The sequence below is a fragment of a genome, unplaced genomic scaffold (assembly GCF_019419815.1).
Source record: "Pyrus x bretschneideri cultivar Hongxiangsu unplaced genomic scaffold, Pyrus_bretschneideri_v1 Contig25, whole genome shotgun sequence".
NCBI lineage: Eukaryota > Viridiplantae > Streptophyta > Magnoliopsida > Rosales > Rosaceae > Pyrus > Pyrus x bretschneideri.
The window spans coordinates 2,385,038-2,405,535 of NW_025999557.1; the positions used below are offsets into that span (position 1 = coordinate 2,385,038).

Below are 20,498 nucleotides of genomic sequence, written 5' to 3' on the forward strand. Positions count from 1 at the left end.
GGGCTGCACATAGGTCTAAACATTCTTTCATACCAGAGAACAGAGCACATATCAAAATCCCAGTTCAAGAAACTCAAGATCCAGTTCGCAAACCCAGCAAGCTGTCCTTACTCCGAATTTCTTCCTGACCAAAAGTCACCTGCTCCTTCTCAATTGCAGTTTCAGATTCTGCCAGTAAAACTCTCTTCACAAGAGCTTCCATTACATCCGTAACCATCTGAACAGATTTAAGTAGTTCACCAATATAAGCCGCATCTTGTTCATCCAGAGGACCATGCTGGTTGCTAATCCCAACCCAAGTCTCTTCATCTAGACTATCAAGGGAAGTAAGATCAACATTCCTAGACCAACCAGACTACCAGAAATTGAACCAAAACCAAATCTTTAAGCCTCCACAATTAACAATTCTTCAAGAAACCGACGAGCAAACTAGTTGACGATGACAATCGGCCTTGGAATTCATCAAACATAAAAAAATTCTCACTGACACAAATCAACAAACAGGTAGAATGCACAGACCTTTACTTTACTGAAACCCCATAATTCTAGAACCAAGAAACTCCACCAAGAACCAATCAAGAACCTTTACTTCACTGCCCGGAAGTCTCAAGGCCACATTCTCAAAGCGGCGCAAGGGTTTGTTCCGAAAGGCCACTGATCTTTGCTGCTTGACTGGCGACACCCTTGCCGTTATTGCTTTTTCGCCCGGTAACAATCCTTTCCTCTTCGGCCACCCCTCTGCAGAATCTGTCATTGATCGATTTCTTGGTGAACGAGCGAGGTGTGCATCCGATGATGGCGGAGAGGAGAGAAGAAGCCTCACAGCTTCAGGCCGGGAACTGTGGCGCTGAGAGAGATCAGGAAGTATCAGAAGAGCACCGAGCTCTTGATCTGCAAGCTGCCATTCCAAAGGCTGGTGAGGGAGATCGCCCAGGACTTCAAGACCGATTTGAGGTTCCAGAGAAGTTAACATAGAAAGAAAGGAAGAAAGGGCACTTGTATTACGAATAAGGAAATACGCGGAAACGAAAGAAAGTAATGAAGACAGATAGAAGAGGAATCGACCACCAAGATCATGGCGTGAGCCTTGGTGGCTCTGATACCATGTTAACTACATTGCAAAATATAAAGTTGGTACAAGAGGAAAGAAAGATGATAGAGAGAAAACTAGAAAGATTGTATTGATTGAATGGATGAAAAGTATACAAAATGAACTTAATGAAATACTAGCTATACAATCCCTTATATAGCCATATATTCCAATTACAATAATACCCCTCTAACTATATTTCTGTTATATCAGTTATTAATGCTTTCAACCATGGATATTGGATGCTTCTGCTCTGCCTGCGACCGTGAAGTTTGAAGCTTCCAGGCTTCCATACCTTTGGGCTTCAAAATGGAGTTGTTTCAAACCACAATTAAAAGGGGAACTAAACCATGTCATCATTGATCTTTCATCACTATCGCTTTGATCAGAATCTGCAAAGTTCTCAACCATGTCATCCTTCCATTTTCGGATCCATGTTTTGCATCCCCAATCCTTCAAGACCTGCTTCCCTGCACTACTGAGAACAGACTCTGCTGCTGTTGCAGACACCGAAGGAGTTCGTAGATTGCGTGCCATAACAGAAAGCACAGGCAACGTCCCTTCATGCGATTTCCACCAAGCTAGAACATTGAGGTTGTCATGTTATTGAGCAGCTCGGTTGGTCGGTAGTGCTTTATATCTTCTTGCCTCAAACATTCTCTCCAGCTAGCATGAACATTGAATCGTCTTTTCCTACGACTGAAGTACCACTGGGTTCTGTAACCTCTGCAAACTTGGGTTCATAAACCTTATAAAGGTTATACATACAACAAATGGTCAAGAGCTTTTGCATCAAATTTCAGTCGCACGCTTAAATATTCCAAACTGTCATTCACAATGTGTTTTATGATAGTCCATTGCTTTAGCTAAACAGAAACTAGTCAACATGAACTCGCAATACCTTCTGAATTCCAATTCCATTATGTCATAAATCGCTCTGAATCCCAAATGAGCTTTGTATTCGGAAAATGTACAACTAACGCAGAACAAGTGATAGAGCCCCGTACAAGAAGTTCGAGAATAAACCTTTGAACTATATGGGGTTGCAACTTCATAAAAACCACTCAAAAACTCCATGAACAAAAACTAAGCTCACAATTTGTTTCACATAAAAGATCGCTATCATGCCTTCCGTTATAAAAATCAGTGATTGCAGAATAATTCACACAGGATTGTAAGTTTGTAACATGAGCAAAGTATAGTTCCAATGAGTCTCCATATCAGGCTTAAACTTTCTACATTTCACTTTCATACCACAAGATTCATTAAGTCGCATGCTTTCCGTTGTAAAATGAATGCAGTCCAAAACAAACATCTGCAAATTGATCCATTAAGACTAACAGAATCCATTGGAAATTAACGTGTCAACAGGCTAACCATGGTACGAGTACGCTAAGCACATATCTTCAAATATGTTAATGCCACCATTAGTTAAAGAATTGGAAGGAAACATATTCAAGTCGAAACAAACATCTGCAAATTGATCAGTCTCAAGATTAACAAAGGTGCTGGTCTCATCAAGAACTCAGGTAACAGAATCCATCCAAAACACAACACTGGACTTACAAAATAAAAAATTTGTAAGAATTAAAACTTACATTTTAGACCAATTCAACTTGGCAAGTTGTAGAACCCCTTTTCTGTGTTAACTCTTTGTATAAATAGTCATCTTATTCAAAACTTTACCTTTCTCTAACAGATAATTTGCCACTTTCTTCTCATGCGGGTATCCCTTGAATCCCCTTATAGCAATAGTCTTGAGGTGTGATATCAAACAAATAGGCACAGACTCTCGTGTACTCGATCGATGCTCTGAGTATAAGACATGTTTTAAGTACTCATGCCCATCATAATCGTCAACACATTCCTTATCCTGAAAAAAATGTGAATGAAATGAGTATGGTAAAGAGCTGCATGTTGGAATGACTTAGCAAGAGCGAAAATACTGAAATACATCTTACTTCTTCATATTCTACAACAAGATATTCCAAAATAGGTGATCTCTTGAGCAACTCTGTTAGCGAATCCCAGTGATAGCAATGGTGAAGAACCAGCTTCAGTTCTCTTAAATTATCAAATGCCGGTAGACAATGACCCTTCATGAAAGATAATATATCGATAAAACAAAAACTCATGCATAAATTAAATATTTACTTATGCAGAACACACTGTTTCCTTCTACCTTCCTATACCAAACACCAAAACAACAACAACCAAGCCTTATCCCTGTAAGTGGGGTTGACTGTATGAATCCTCTCTACCAACCATAGTATAAAAGAAATAGGTTAAAGAATATTTACCTTCAAAAAATGATGAGCTGATAGAGAAAGACAGTGAACATTAGAAATTCCTGTCAGGCACGTAATTGCACGGTTATCGAAATTGGGTTGTAGATTCTCCGCACTATGGAAAAAGAGAGTAAAACTGGCTTTAACAAGGGATTTGACGTTCACAAATATATAACTCGACAAAATATCCTGCCTGATATCAAGGTTTTCAAGCTTCGGACAATTAATAAAAATACTGTGGTTCTGATCATGATCTCCAACATATACAGGTAAGTTCAACCTTAATGTGTTTAATTCAGGCGCAGAGATCTTGTAATTCAAAACCTCATATTCACCAAGAAGTCCCATTATAGTTAAATCTTCAAGTACAAGGCAGCAAGAAAAAATCTTTTCCACCTAGTCACTATCGGGATATTCAGCTCCGACATAGAGGGTCTTGAGATTTAGAACGCACCCTGATGTAGGAGAACTGTAGCTAATACAATTCGAATACACCTTCAAAGCCACGAGTGTTTTACAACTAAAAATGCATTGAGGAAACTCAAATATAAAATCATCACTAGAATCCGTTTCAACTAGAAGGTCAAGTTCAACGACATTATGAACAGATTTCTCTCGCGGAAAAGAAATCTGTTGATTTCTCTCGCGATACAACCATCAATATAAAACCATCACGAGTGTTTGATCTATCTTCGAAGTCCAGATTAGGAACAGAAGCCCATATGTTCTTCCATCTGTTGGACACAATGCTGCTCCTCACAGCATACTTTGTTGGAATTAAGGAAAGTATGTGACAATGAACTGCATCTCGCAATCGACTAATCCTATCTTCACCTCCTGCTCGAGGCTTTGAATTCTCTTTTAGTCTTCGAGTCTCCGAATTCGAACCCATTTTTATATCTGTTTAGCATTTTGATAAAAAAATTGTAAATATTGAAACTAAAAACTCTTAATTTACGCTTCCTTCCAATTACTTTTACAAACCTTAAACTGTTCATATACAATATTGACTTGTCTAGAGAAATTAAAACCAAAAACCCAGTAAATGGAACATTTTTTGCGCAAACCAATTCAATTCAATCTAGAAATTAGCAGCTGAAAAGAAAGATTAAGTAATCTTAACAATTCACAAATCAACAATGCAAAAGGGCAAGGCTTGAATTTTATACTATCAATTTGGAAGTTTTCTTGGTAACCAAACAGAAGGTAAGGAAGTAGATGAAGCAAAGTACCTGAAACGCTGTGATTGGTTACTGGGAAACGGCGGAAGAACTGAGGAACTACGTTTTGACCGTGTCTGTTCTGCTGCGACTGTCGAGTGTTAAGTGTGAAGCTTCTATCCAGGCTTCCCACACTCCCTTTTTCATCCTTTATTTGGGCTTTGCCACATTTTTGTTATTGGATTGGAGAGATTTTTCTGTGTGACGGTCGCACAGGATGGTACATCCCGTGTTGCTATATAAATGATGAGATATGTGTAAAGTTTGGCACAGTGTCAAGTGCTTTTACATCGAATTTCAAATGCTTTGCCTCATATATTCTCTCCAGCTAGTTTGAACATCGACTCTTCTCATACTGTTATAAGTAGTACAAGGTTCTGTAACTTCTGTAACCTCTGCAACTTTGGATTCATAATCCTGGTTCTGCAACAGTGTCAAGTGCTTTTACATCGAATTTCAATGGCGCGCTTAAAAATTCGGAAATGTCATTCACCATGTGCTCTACACCGCATAGTTTCATCGTGGGGACCCTTGCTTTAGCTAAACAGAAACTAGGCAACATGAACTCGTAATAGCTTCTGAATTTCGATTCCATAATGTCATAAATCGCTTTGAACCCCGAATGAGATTTGTGTTCGGAAAATGTAAAGCTAATGCCTAACAAATGATAGAGTGCCATACAAGAACTGGGAGAATAAACCTTTGAACCCACTGAGATGCTTTGCATAAAAGATCAGCATCACGCTTACCGTTATAATAATCGGTGATTGCAGCATTGTAATTCACACATGATTGGAACATGAGCAAAGTAGACCTCCAATGAGTCTTCTGCAACTTCCAAGCACAAGAACAATTTGATAGAGTGCCATACTCGAGCTTAAGATAAGCGTTCTGATCATACTCGAGCATACAAAAGCGATAATTCTCTTCTGCAACTTCCAAGCAGAATCAATAAAATGTGCAGTCACACGAACAAAATCAATTTGATCATCGCTACTAGTACAAAAACTACAAGCACAAGAGAACATACCGGCGAAACCACGAAGTTTGGATATCAACAAGTTCTTTTCGTTGAAAAGTTTCAAACAATCGCCTCTGACGAGGCTTAGGGGAAGACTGCAGCACTCAGGCCAGACATATGCTTTTGTAAATATTACTCTCTGATTAGAAAAGTGAAATTTTTTTAACCATGTAACGTAATTAGGCTCAAGGAAGAGGGTTGGGATCTTTAAACCGGAAATCTTTCTGCCAAGGAACTTTATAGTGTGCAAGATCAGATTTTACTGCAACAGATATTTTCGAAATCTTTCAAGTGGTGGTCGTATTCGACCAAAATGGTAGACTTGAATGGCTAGTGACCACAACGCAGAATTCGTCCGGTCCCTAAATACGTGATGCAAAGGTAGGATATGAAGACATGCACATTTCGAATTCAAAGTAGTTTAATCAGGTCATCCGATCAAAATGGCCCAGCGTCTGCACTCTGCTACTACAAAAATAAATTGTGACAGACATTTAATATGCTGGATCAAGTGTAAGTCTGAGAGAAGATAATATACACATCCGAGCGCAAAATTAGCAGCAGTGAAGGAAAACAAGCACCCTCCCTTCCGTTGGCTTTAAAAATTGAACAAGATGCGAGAGCAATGCACCCCCATCCCAATCCCGTTAGCCCCCCCAGACCGCAAAGAAAGGTGAGATCTAGCCAGGGATGTTACATTCTTGAATGAATATAATTCGACAAATATTCCTGTCAAATGTCAAGGCTGTCAAGCTTTGGGGCATTTTAGAAATACTGTACTTAATATCTTTTTCAACAACAAACACATTAAGAAAGAAGGACATTTTTAACGTCTTCAGTTCAGGTGAAGAGACTTTAAATTTTGGAACCATATCAACTGCAGTAGTCGCATTTATAGATAAATCTTCAAGTACAGGGCAGCATGAATAAAGGTTTTCCATTGAGTTGCCTTCAGGACATTCAACTTTGACATCAAGGAACTTGAGTTTTGGGAAACAGCCTGGTGCAGGAGGAATATAGGTAATACAATCTGACTAACCTTCAAAGCACCAGTGTTTTGCACCTGAAAACACATTTAGGCAACTCCAAAGTCGGAAAACTTCATCATCAGTATAAATGCTTTAACATGAAGATCAAGTTCAACAACATTCTGCCTAATGGCAGTGCGGATCCAACCATCAATCTGAGAGAAATCCTCCACAAGCGAGCAACAATGGACTCGGAAGTTTTAATATCTGATGTGTAACGAGAGGCAAGTACCCAATTGACAGAGTTCAAACAACAAACATGGTCAGAAAGATATTCATTCTTCCACGTAACAGACATGCGTTTGAATTTCAAGTCCAAAGTGGGAACAAAAGCCCATACGTTATTCCATCTAGTAGACAGAATGCTGCCTCTCACAGCAAACTTTGTTGGAATGAAGGAAAGAATGTGACAAAGAATTGCATCTGTTAATCCGCTAATTCTATCTTCACTCTTGCTTGATGCTCCGACATCTGCTAATCCACTAATCCTATCTTCAACTCTTGCATCAAAATGTTAAAAAATTAAATTAAATTAAATTAAAACTAGAAACTAGAAACTCTAAATTTATGCTCCATTCAATTAATTTATAAACTTCAGACTGTTCAAATATGTTGACATGTGAAATTCTTCTTTAGAGAAAAGCTTTTCGATGAAAACAAAACAGACCCACAAAATTAATCTAGAAGTAGCTGCTAATCATCACAAATAAACAACGGAAACTTTCTATCAATCATAAATGAATATTTTCTGGGTTACCAAACAGACTGTATTTAATTCCTATAATCATTTTGCAGAATCAAATTTAACTTGTTAACAGAATCCATCTAAAAGAAAACACTGGACTTACAGAATAAAAACGTCAAAGAAGCTAAAACTTTTCTACTCTCTTACAGAATAAAGACTGGACTTACATAATTTAACTTGGCATTTCCTAGAATCCTTTTGCAGCATCAAATCTCTGAATACCTCATCATGAATAGTAACCTTTTTCAAAATTTTACCACTCTGTAACAGGTACTTTGCAACTTTCTGCTCATTCGGATATCAAACAAGGAGGCACAGACTCCGGTGTACTCCATCACTGATCTGAGTATAAGACATCTTGTAAGTACTCATGCTCATCATAATCGGCAACACAATCTGAATCCTGAAAAGTGTGAATGAAATGAAAACAGTAAAGAGGTGCACAATGGTTTGACTTACATGAGGGGAAATACAACTTACATCATCATGTTCAACGAGAAAAAATTCCAGACGAGGTGATCTCTTGAGCAACTCTGTTAGCAAATCCCAGTAATAGCAGTCATTAATAATGAGCTTCAATTTGCTCAAATAGTCAAATGCAGGAAGACAATGAACCTTCATGAAGATAAAATATTGATCAAACATAAACACATGCATAAATTAAACATTTACTTATGCATAACATACTGTTTCCTTCTTTCCTTCCTATATAGTCCTCTCTACCAAACACAGTGTAAAAGAAATAGGTTAAAGCGATTTACCGTCAAAAGATGCTCAAGAAGCGCAGTCACATGGTTAAAGAAGTTGGGTTGTAGATTCTCCGCAATATGGAGCTCTCATCATTTCGAACAATCTAATTCCCCACCTCCGATCTATTTTCCAGACAGAACAATGGTACTGTGCAGGAATAAAAACTCAAATCAGGCTAGCAACCAAGATCAAGCATTCCATTCCAGAATCCACACAATAACAGTCTTCTTCAATCGGTCTTTTGCAATAAGGGATTTTACGAGAATCTCAAAGGTTCTGCTACAGGAATACACCCTTTATTCTTCATCCTCCTATACTCATCCAGAGCAGACTCAACGCGGCCGGCCTTAAACAATGCCTCCAACAAAACATTCAAAGCATCAACAAGAATTGGCAAGATTCCGGCCGTCACAATCTCTTTCTACACAAACAAAACATCTCGAAAAGCTCCCTTTTCATTGACAATAGAAGCCAACACACCATTGAAAGCTACTTGCTTTCAAATTCACAAGCAGGGAAGCCCATTTGAGCACTTGCTCAAATCATCATTGTTATCCAGAACCCGGATTAAGTAAGATATCAGGGGCAAGCTTATTCCTCAAAAGTCTGGATATGCTGCTCAAAGTCAGATGAATTTGTAAGCGTTCATCAAACAGACTTATTTTCTCCGGTAAAAAGTAAAAATTTGCAAATAGGTAAACGAGAATTGAAGAAAGAATGATCACTGACCTGAGGGGAAAGAGCGACATTAAGAAGATTGACAGCTTAGGATTTAGGAGAAGCCTGTGAAGCAGAGGTTGTGTCAAATTCGGATGTCTGTCCGGGTTCTGTCGTGAAGAAATGCAATTGCAGAGTGGTTTCTTTCTCTGTCTCGGTTCATTCACTTGCTGGTTACCGTTGGATTAAATTGGATGTCGAGATTAGATTGACAACGAAGGGTCGTACGTAGAAACGGGTCGAAAAGAAAACCCAAATTTGAATGTCTGTCTGGGTTCTGTCGTGAAGAAATGCAATTGCAGAGAGGTTGGGTTTGGGTTGGTTTAGGCTTAGGGTTTAGGGTTTTAGGGTTTTAGGGTTTTAGGGTTTAGGTTTTAGGGTTTAGGGTTTAGGGTTTAGGGTTTAGGGCTTAGGGTTTTAGGGTTTAGGTTTAGGGTTTAGGGTTTAGGGTTTAGGGTTTAGGGTTTCAGGGTTTAGGGTTTAGGGTTAGGGTTTAGGGTTTAGGGTTTAGGGTTTTAGATTTCGGGTGGGTGATTTCGGATTTCGGATTTCGGATTTCGGTTTCGGTTTCGGATTTCGGATTTTGGATTTCGGGTTTCTTCGGATTTCGGATTTCTGGTTTAATGAATTTGAACCGAGTTTATGGAACGCCGTCCCTCATCTCTGTGTTCCCCCATTTTCCGTCCCCCCGTTCCTCTCAGATCTGCAAATTCCGGTAACCATCCACCGCGAAATGAGCCCAACCCCCGATTACCATGCATTTTCTGGAAACACACTTAATTCAATAAAAAAAAAATTCAGAAATAAACGAAAAGGGCAAGACCTTAATCTTCTGTTCATCATTTTTATCATTTTCTGGGTAACCAAACACATGATATGGAATTTATAATAAGGGTGAAGCAAAGTACCTGAAACGCTGTAATTGCTTACTGGGAAACAGCGGGAAGAACTGAGAAACTTTGGACTTGCAAAGCTGTTTGGTTAGTGTCGGTAGTGCTTTCAACCATGGATATTGGATGCTTCTGCTCTGTCTGCGACCGTGAAGTTTGAAGCTTCCAGGCTTCCATACCTTTGGGCTTCAAAATGGAGTTGTTTCAAACCACAATTAAAAGGGGAACTAAACCATGTCATCATTGATCATTCATCACTATCGCTTTGATCATAATCTGCAAAGTTCTCAACCATGTCATCCTTCCATTTTCGGATCCATGTTTTGCATCCCCAATCCTTCAAGACCTGCTTGCCTGCACTACTGAGAACAGACTCTGCTGCTGTTGCAGACACCGAAGGAGTTCGTAGATTGCGTGCCATAATAGAAAGCACAGGAAACGTCCCTTCATGCGATTTCCACCAAGCTAGAACATTGAGGTTGTCATGTTATTGAGCAGCTCGGTTGGTCGGTAGTGCTTTATATCTTCTTGCCTCAAACATTCTCTCCAGCTAGCATGAACATTGATTCGTCTTTTCCTACGACTGAAGTACCACTGGGTTCTGTAACCTCTGCAAACTTGGGTTCATAAACCTTATAAAGGTTATACATCCAACAAAGGGTCAAGAGCTTTTGCATCAAATTTCAGTCGCACGCTTAAATATTCCAAACTGTCATTCACAATGTGTTTTATGATAGTCCATTGCTTTAGCTAAACAGAAACTAGTCAACATGAACTCGCAATACCTTCTGAATTCCAATTCCATTATGTCATAAATCGCTCTGAATCCCAAATGAGCTTTGTATTCGGAAAATGTAAAACTAACGCAGAACAAGTGATAGAGCCCCGTACAAGAAGTTCGAGAATAAACCTTTGAACTATATGGGATTGCAACTTCATAAAAACCACTCAAAAACTCCATGAACAAAAACTAAGCTCACAATTTGTTTCACATAAAAGATCGCTATCATGCTTTCCGTTATAAAAATCAGTGATTGCAGAATAATTCACACAGGATTGTAAGTTTGTAACATGAGCAAAGTATAGTTCCAATGAGTCTCCATATCAGGCTTAAACTTTCTACATTTCACTTTCATACCACGAGATTCGCACAAAGCAGGAGAGGAGGCAAGGAGGTTAAAAACAGCCCTCCTTGTTTTTTCTATATGAGCTTTCAACAATATCAAGCCTTGTTGCGCAATTAAATTAATCGTATGGCCTAAACATGTCAACGGTAGCATCATTACATGTAAGACTAAGAGAATAAATTGCAAATTGATGTATCAACTAAAAACCAGTGTACGAGTACGATAAGCACATAGCTTCATGTATGTTAATGCCATAATCAGTTAAACAATAGGAAGGAAACGTATTCAACTCGAAACAAACATCTGCAAATTTATCCATCTCAAGATTAACAAAGGTGTTCGACTCATCAAGAACTCAGGTAACAGAAGCCATCCAAAACACAACATTGGACTTAACAGAATAAAAACCTCATAAAAGCTTAGCATTTTAGATAAGTTCAACTGGTCGTTATGTACAGCTATTGGGGAGGAAAGTTTTTTGAAAAGCAACGGCTAGTTTAAAATGAATGCAGTCCAAAACAAACATCTGCAAATTGATCCATTAAGACTAACAGCATCCATTGGAAATTAACGTGTCAACAGGCTAACCATGGTACGAGTACGCTAAGCACATATCTTCAAATATGTTAATGCCACCATTAGTTAAAGAATTGGAAGGAAACATATTCAAGTCGAAACAAACATCTTCAAATTGATCAGTCTCAAGATTAACAAAGGTGCTGGTCTCATCAAGAACTCAGGTAACAGAATCCATCCAAAACACAACACTGGACTTCCAAATTAAAACTTACATTTTAGACCAATTCAACTTGGCAAGTTGTAGAACCCCTTTTCTGTGTTAACTCTTTGTATAAACAGTCATCTTATTCAAAACTTTACCATTCTCTAACAGATACTTTGCCACTTTCTTCTCATGCAGGTATCCCTTGAATCCCCTTATAGCGATAATCTTGAGGTGTGATATCAAACAAATAGGCACAGACTCTGGTGTATTCCATCAATGCTGTGAGTATAAGACATGTTTTAAGTACTCATGCTCATCATAATTGTTAACACATTCCTTATCCTGAAAAAATGGGAATGAAATGAGTATAGTAAAGAGCTGCACGTTGGAATGACTTAGCAAGAGCGAAAATACTGAAATGCATCTTACTTCTTCATATTCTACAACAAGATATTCCAAAATAGGTGATCTCTTGAGCAACTCTGTTAGCGAATCCCAGTGATAGCAATCGTGAAGAACCAGCTTCAGTTCTCTTAAATTATCAAATGCCGGTAGACAATGACCCTTCATGAAAGATAATATATCGATAAAACAAAAACACATGCATAAATTAAATATTTACTTATGCAGAACATACTGTTTCCTTCTTCCTTCCTATGCCAAACACCAAAACAACAACAACCAAGCCTTATCCCTGTAAGTGGGCTCAACTGTATGATCCTCTCTACCAAACATAGTATAAAAGAAATAGGTTAAAGAATATTTACCTTCAAAAAATGATGAGCTGATAGAGAAAGACACTGAACATTAGAAATTCCTGTCAGGCTCGTATTGCACGGTTATCGAAATTGGGTTGTAGATTCTCCGCACTATGGAAAAAGAGAGTAAAACTGGCTTTAACAAGGGATTTGACGTTCACAAATATATAACTCGACAAAATACCTGCCTGATAACAAGTTTTCAAGCTTCGGACAATTAATAAAAATACTGTGGTTCTGATCATGATCTCCAACATATACAGGTAGTTCAACCTTAATGTGTTTAATGCAGGCGCAGAGATCTTGTAGTTCAAAACCTCATATTCACCAAGAAGTCCCATTATAGTTAAATCTTCCAAGTACAGGGCAGCAAGAAAAAATCTTTTCCACCTATCGGGATATTCAGCTCCGAGTCCGACATAGAGGGTCTTGAGATTTAGAACGCACCCTGATGTAGGAGGACTGTAGCTAATACAATTTGAATACACCTTCAAAGCCACGAGTGTTTTACAACTAAAAATGCATTGAGGAAACTCAAATATAAAATCATCACCAGAATCCGTTTCAACTAGAAGGTCAAGTTCAACGACATTATGAACAGATTTCTCTCGCGGAAAAGAAATCTGTTGATTTCTCTCGCGATACAACCATCAATATAAAACCATCACGAGTGTTTGATCTATCTTCGAAGTCCAGATTAGGAACAGAAGCCCATATGTTCTTCCATCTGTTGGACACAATGCTGCTCCTCACAGCATACTTTGTTGGAATTAAGGAAAGTATGTGACAATGAACTGCATCTGGCAATCGACTAATCCTATCTCCACCTCCTGCCCGAGACTTTGAATTCTCTTTTAGTCTTCGAGTCTCCGAATTCGAACCCATTTTTACATCTGTTCAGAATTTTGATAAAAAAATTGTAAATACTGAAACTAAAAACTCTTAATTTACGCTTCCTTCCAATTACTTTTACAAACCTTAAACTGTTCATATATAATATTGACATATGAAATTCTACTTGTCTAGAGAAATTAAAACAAAAAACCCAGTAAAGGGAACATTTTTTGCGGAGACCAATTCAATTCAATCTAGAAATTAGCAGCTGAAAAGAAAGATAAAGTAATCTTAACAATTCACAAATAAACAATGCAAAAGGGCAAGGCTTGAATTTTGTACTATCAATTTCGAAGTTTTCTTGGTAACCAAACAGAAGGTAAGGAAGTAGATGAAGCAAAGTACCTGAAACGCTGTGATTGGTTACTGGGAAACGGCGCGAAGAACTGAGGAACTACGTTTTGACCGTGTCTGTTCTGCTGCGACTGTCGAGTGTTAAGTGTGAAGCTTCTATCCAGGCTTCCCACACTCCCTTTTTCATCCTGTATTTGGGCTTTGCCACATTTTTGTTATTGGATTGGAGAGATTTTTCTGTGTGACAGTCATACAGGGTGGTACATAACGTGTTGCTATATAAATGATGAGATATGTGTAAAGTTTGGCACAGTGTCAAGTGCTTTTACATCGAATTTCAAGTGCTTTGCCTCATATATTCTCTCCAGCTAGTTTGAACATCGACTCTTCTTCTCATACTGTTATAAGTACTACAAGGTTCTGTAACTTCTGTAACCTCTGCAAATTTGGATTCATAATCCTGGTTATGCAACAGTGCCAAGTGCTTTTACATCGAATTTCAATGGCGCGCTTAAACATTCGGAAATGTCATTCACCATGTGCTCTACGCCGCATAGTTTCATCGTGGGGACTCTTGCTTTAGCTAAACAGAAACTAGGCAACATGAACTCGTAATAGCTTCTGAATTTCGATTCCATAATGTCATAAATCGCTTTGAACCCCGAATGAGATTTGTGTTTGGAAAATGTAAAGCTAATGCCTAACAAATGATAGAAAGCCATACAAGAACTGGGAGAATAAACCTTTGAACCCAATGAGATTGCAACTTCATAAAAAACACTCAAAAACTCCATGAACACAAAACTAAGCTCCCAATCCACTTTGCATAAAAGATCAGCATCATGCTTACCGTTATAATAATCGGTGATTGCAGCATTGTAATTCACACATGATTGTAACATGAGCAAAGTAGAACTCCAATGACTCTTCTGCAACTTCCAAGCACAAGAACAATTTGATAGAGTGCCATACTCGAGCTTACGATAAGCGTTATGATCATACTCGAGTATACAAAAGCGATAATTCTCTTCTGCAACTTCCAAGCAGAATCAATAAAATGTGCAGTCACACAAGCAAAATAAATTTGATCATCGCTACTAGTACAAGAACTACAAGCACAAGAGAACATACCGGCGAAACCACAAAGTTTGGATATGAACAAGTTCTTTTCGTTGAAAAGTTTCAAACAATCGCCTCTGACGAGGCTTAGGGGAAGACTGCAGCACTCAGGCCAGACATATGCTTTTGTAAATATTACTCTCATTAGAAAAGTGAAATTTTTTTAACCATGTAACGTAATTCGGCTCGAGGAAGAGAGGGTTGGGATCTTTAAACCGGAAATCTTGCTGCCAAGGAACTTTATAGTGTGCAAGATCAGATTTTACTGCAACAGATATTTTCAAAATCTTTCAAATGGTGGTCGTATTCGACCAAAATGGTAGACTTGAATGGCTAGTGACCACAACGGAGAATTCATCCGGTCCCTAAATACGTGATGCAAAGGTAGGATACGAAGACATGCACATTCGAATTCAAAGTAGTTTAATCAGGTTATCCGATCAAAATGGCCCAGCGTCTGCACTCTGCTACTACAAAAATAAATTGTGACAGTACATTTAATATGCTGGATCAAGTGCAAGTCTGAGAGAAGATAATATACACATCCGAGCCTAAAATTAGCAGCAGTGAAGGAAAACAAGCACCCTCCCTTCCGTCGGCTTTAAAAATAGAACAAGATGCGAGAGCAATGCACCCCCACCCCAATCCCGTCCCCCTAGACCGCAAAGAAAGGTGAGATCTAGCCAACTCGAAAACCTATATTACCCAAAGGGACCACATAGTCAAACACTCCTGCAGGGTACTTGAGCTTTTAAAAAGGCCTCTAGACCTTCTTGAAGAATGAAAGAATATTTCCTTGCTTAGGATCCTTGTTTACTCCTTTCTTGTTTCCTGCTTTCCCAGTTGCATTTGTCGGAGTTCCCACTGACTTCTTAGCTGCAGGCAGCCTGGATTCACATATCCAAAATTAGAGTTCAGTCATCAGGCACAAGGTAAAACATCATCAAGAAAGATCGATAAAAAAATTGGCACAAAATAACTAACACAAGACCGTATTCCTGCCCAAGCTAGGCAATCAAATAAACCACATAAAGGATTCAAATGCTAGTACAAGTATATGGGAACAAAAGTGAAGCACCGAAATTAGAAACTAAGATATACAGCATCTGATCTACAGGTTTTCCTGGCATTTTACGGTCTACCTGATATTTGATATCCGGAACAGAATTATTCAATATTCTAGCAGTTTAAGCCTGCTACCTGGTTGCAAACTTGCAACTTCAAATACAATCACCTGTTTCTAACATAAGCCATTGATATTTGTAACATTTGTTTCAACCCACATACTACAAAAAGAGTTGGAATTGGCAGAATTTACTGAGGTGTGAACAATTCCACATGTTCGTAATCCAACTGATCAAGAATTTGCATGATGTGAAAAAGAATAGTGTGTGAAATCAAACAAGATGAACTGTTTTGCTTGTGTTACAAGCATCCTTTATCAAGTAGGTTATAATACCCAATTAGATATTCTCTAAGATAGAAACCACCAAAGCAAATAAAAAAAGAAATTAATTTACTTGTTAACCGCACTGGGAGCTTTATTATCAGATTTCTTGATTATATCACTGTCGTCTTTGTTGATTATATCACTGCCGGCTTTCTTGATTACACCACTGTCGGCTTTCTTTGCTTCTGTCTCCTCACCCTCCCAGATTACTTCAGTCACTACAAAAATTTGATTAAAAGAACAAATTAATATACATAGTCAAAGATAAAATTACCAACAAGTCCAACTTAATTATATTTGGTTGAATAAGGGGAAGGTGTTAATTTTAAAGCAGAAGCAGAAACAGGAACAGCCCTGCCAGCTTGCCAAGCAACATCTTGCTAATGGGACGATTTATAAACTAAAACACAGCTTACCTTCTCTTCCTCGTTCATCAATCACCGTCTTCATAACTTTTCTTCTTTTAGGTGAACTTGAAGCAGCGTTGGTGGGTTTATCCATTTTGTTCACATTTTGTTCGGGAATAGGCTTCTCTTTAAGGATAATCCCAGCATCTATCACTTTCCTGACAACTGAAGAATCTTCTCTGGAAGGTTCGTTAGATTCCCCATCAACAGATATTTCTTCCTTAACCTTGGGATTATCTTCTACTTGCTCGTCAAAATTCAAATTGGTTCTCTCTGGAACCATAACTTTGCTGCTTTCTTTCAGATCTAGACATGATTGCCCTTTTGGATTCTCCAGTGATGCTAAATTAACTGCATCTTCGTCATCATCTGAGAAATCAAAGACAACCCTCCTTTTCCTAGTGCCTTCGCCATTGGATGATCTCTTAAAATTGACTTGTTGACCATCATCGTCACTGCTGACACCCGCTACTGCTTCTTGAGCACAAGTTTGAGGATTTGCACTAGCTCCTGAAACAGGAAAAAGGATATATAGAGATATTTGAGCCAGATACATTCTTGAGCACAAAAACAAAGAACCTATTTGCATTTAAAATGCTTCTCAGAGAATAAATTCCCAACTTATCCATCACTTCCAGAAGGTAGAATTAAATTTTTACAAGCTGCTTAAGATAACGATAAATAGAAACCAACCAGTATGATCAGGAATGGAAGTATTATTTTTCTCTGGAGCATCTGACTTTGACTTCACAGATGCCCGGCCCCAGAAATTTGCCAATGAACCTCCAGAAGCAGAAGAGCTTTTCTCATTCTGGAGTTTCGTTTTGTTCATAGGCACAGGAGGAACTTTTTCTTTAGCTGCAGGAGGTTTGTTAGCCTGATCAAAAACTCTTGTTCCATTACTTTCAGTTTTGACATCTTTTACCACATTGGTAGCCTGTAAACCAACTTTTGGGCTAGATTGCTGTCCTTTATTCTGGACATCTCTGACCACATTGGTAGCCTGTAAATTAATTTCTGATCGCCCTATTACTGCTTTAGATTTAAGTTGCGGAGATTCAGTGCTTAATGGCGCTCCATCCACATTACGCTTAACAAAGGAATTGGAAATCCCACCAAACCTGAAGAAGACAACAAAGAAGAGCATTGAAAATCAAGGTAACGAAGCTAAAATGTCACATAAGCAGGTGTATAAGTAGAAATGCTTTTATATAACTAAAAACTAATAGATCATACGTATGAATGGAACAATGACCACTGGGATGAATATATTTGACCATGCATGAGCACGAAAGCAGAAACTCCAGAACATTAAGTAATTAACTCTTGGTATTTGTAAAGTATAAAAGCCAACTACCATCTTATAAAATTTTCTGAATTTTGAAATATCTAATGAGCTAAGAATGCAAATTTTATAATCACCCACCAGAAAAAAGAAAAAAAATCAATTGATTAAGTGCTTTCTGTTACATAACTTAAGTTAGGATTAAAATACACACTTCACAAGTCAATGTTTAACTACTAATGTACTCCTACGATAATTAGCAGGAGAAATTCTTCATAAACCAAAAATCAACCAAATAAATTTAAGTGGTTACAGTGACAAATCACTTTCATTTACTTTTCTTCTTTTTGTGCTGTATGGAAAAGATTCCAATGAATACAAGGCCAACTATTACGTAATCCTTACCGAGCAGAAATCAGCATCTGTTAGATTTGCCAGACTTGCAAAGTTGCAATACATTAGACGCACTAAACTTCATAAACTCTTTATATTTAGGGACCAATTCTATCTATTTCAAATCTCAAGGACCAAAGTGAGGATTTATGTAAATCTCAGGGACCATTTTGGCTAAAAAGCCTACCTTTTATTTATAGGAGTAGGATAGAAAGAAATATACCTGTTATCTCTCAAGCAATTCTCAACCGTAAGAGCCTGCTTAAAGAGCTCCTCTGCTTGCACAAATTCAGCATTCCACAGTGCAGCTGGATCCTTTGGGATGCAAGCTTGCACACTATAAACCTCGACTGAGCAGTTGCCATCAAATTCTTCTTTTGCTTCTGCATATAATTTGACAGACATGCGTTCCATAATATTTCACTTACCGGATGTATAATGATGAGACTAAATATGAATGTCTGACAAAAAGATTATGAGACGGACCAAGAAAAAGCATGAACATTTATCTTTGATTTCAACTAGCACACTTAAAAGATTTTAAAGTAAGAAATGGAAACCATTGTTAAATAGCTCATGAAAGGATGATTAAACTCAAAAGAAATAACAGCATCTATTACATTCCAAATTGTGTCAACCATCACTCAAGTCCACGTATGTACAACATGTCTAATTCTATGCATGTATGCATGTCCTATTGGGAATCTAATGCTCCAAACTACTGCTCTCGCTCTTTTAACATGTTCTATTGCATCTAATAGAACCAGGAAGTACACGATTGATTTAAAATCTTGGTGTTCTTTTTAAAAGGAATATAATTGGATGCTTCCCTATTAGATTTTACTTGAAAATATATCAGCACAAGTAAACATACATACTAGTCTACAATTATATGTCACCTGTAAGCTTAGGCCCAGAAACAAGCCTTATATGGTAGCTTGAAGGATCGCTCTTCAACCAGCCAGCCAAAACATATACCACTTCGAACCCATTTTCATGCTTTTCAACAAACTCCTGGAGTAACCTATACAAAACAACATTTAATCACTTGTAAACAAGAAATGCAACCCACAAGCTTTGAGACAGTTCCTATACCTCTTTGCAGCATTCGAAGACACCAAATAATTTCGACTCAGCCACTTGTAGGAAACCTATAACATAATTCAGTACCGAAAGTAACTAAATTTAGACCATCTTATACGAAGTTAAATGCATCTTAACTCAAATTCCAATCAAGAATTTTCTTTGTCACGAAACACACAAGTAACAGTTCGATATCCATGCTAAATTGAAAGTGGTTCCGAAGCTTATTGCATTTTTGAACCTAACCCAATAACAAATCCCTAAAAATTAATTTTTTGAAACAATTAGAAATTCACCAAAACCCTAGTAAGAGCTAGCTCCAAAATCAAAGAGTAATACGCAGCAAAAACACTAAATCGAACAAAAATAACAAAAATTAAAGCTGAAAATTTGATGGGTCATGCCAAAATTACAGTAAATAATATAATAACTGTAAAATTGAGAAAAATAAAACGAAAATCGAGAGATTGAGAGAGAGAAAGGGATTGGTACCACTTGAAGTTGATCGGAGACAAGGGTTTCGATGTCTTGGATGATTCCTAGGGTTTCGGTTTGGGCCATTTTTTGTAAAAGGAAAAATTTTGGGTCGCCGATTCTCCCTTAGAAAAACAGTAAAAGGCGTGAAAGTGAAAGATTAGATCTTTCAATGAGTTTCCCTCCCAAGGCTCGCTTCTTTTCCCGCCATATTCTCTGCGTTTTGCCTAGGTGGAATTTTTTGCCCAATACTAACTGAATGACAAACAGTACTATACTAAAGTTGTGTCAAAAAAATTGTATCATTATTAATGGTATGTTATTTGTACCGTATTATACATTTTTGGTACTGTAATAATATTCAAAATCATTACTAGTGATACCATACCGTACCACTACTATTAATATTATATCATTTATTTATTCATTTATATATATATATATATATTTAGGTATTATTATCATTATATATGCACTTTATATTTTTTTCCTAGTCATTTATCCAATCATCTCACCCTCTAACCTCAACCTTCCCAATAAAAAAACCTAAGCCTTCTTGTGCTGTGACTCTTCATCTTTTCATTCATTTAGCCATCAACTTCATCTCTGTTGCTTTAGTTCCGGCGACTCTCTCCGGAGTCCATCTCATCTTCACCTTCATCAAATTGGGATGTATTTCTCCCTAGCTTCGTCTATCAAGTTAATTTTTGTACAATTTTAAAGAATGTAGAAATGGAATTT

The 20,498-nt window shown here is 37.8% G+C and overlaps 1 protein-coding gene and 3 pseudogenes across 1 annotated transcript; all 4 read right to left on the reverse strand.

Annotated features, from left to right (window-relative positions):
- Nucleotides 1-1,018: 1,018 nt before the first annotated feature.
- Nucleotides 1,019-5,858, reverse strand: LOC125478537 (annotated as a pseudogene).
- Nucleotides 5,859-6,293: 435 nt separating this feature from the next.
- On the reverse strand, nt 6,294-7,158 carry LOC103934876 (annotated as a pseudogene).
- A 4,383-nt stretch (nt 7,159-11,541) lies between these two features.
- LOC103934875 lies at nt 11,542-14,283 on the reverse strand (annotated as a pseudogene).
- Nucleotides 14,284-15,077: 794 nt separating this feature from the next.
- LOC103934879 (eukaryotic translation initiation factor 5B) lies at nt 15,078-19,960 on the reverse strand. Its single transcript, XM_009344638.3, has 8 exons — nt 19,776-19,960; nt 19,296-19,351; nt 19,100-19,224; nt 18,424-18,583; nt 17,216-17,643; nt 16,532-17,032; nt 16,186-16,333; nt 15,078-15,552 (listed from the first exon to the last, which is right to left on the reverse strand). Exons 1-8 carry the CDS (start codon nt 19,842-19,844, stop codon nt 15,429-15,431), a joined length of 1,611 nt encoding a protein of 536 aa, XP_009342913.1. The 5' UTR covers nt 19,845-19,960; the 3' UTR covers nt 15,078-15,428.
- Nucleotides 19,961-20,498: the final 538 nt, after the last annotated feature.

Coding starts and splice junctions, on each gene's coding strand:
- LOC103934879 (XM_009344638.3), bottom strand. CDS start 19,844: ATGGCCCAAACCGAAACCCTAGGAATCATCCAAGACATCGAAACCCTT. Junction 19,352..19,775: donor TCTCCGATCAACTTCAAGTG/GTACCAATCCCT, acceptor ATTATGTTATAG/GTTTCCTACAAGTGGCTGAG. Junction 17,033..17,215: donor TTCCATTCCTGATCATACTG/GTTGGTTTCTAT, acceptor TTCCTGTTTCAG/GAGCTAGTGCAAATCCTCAA.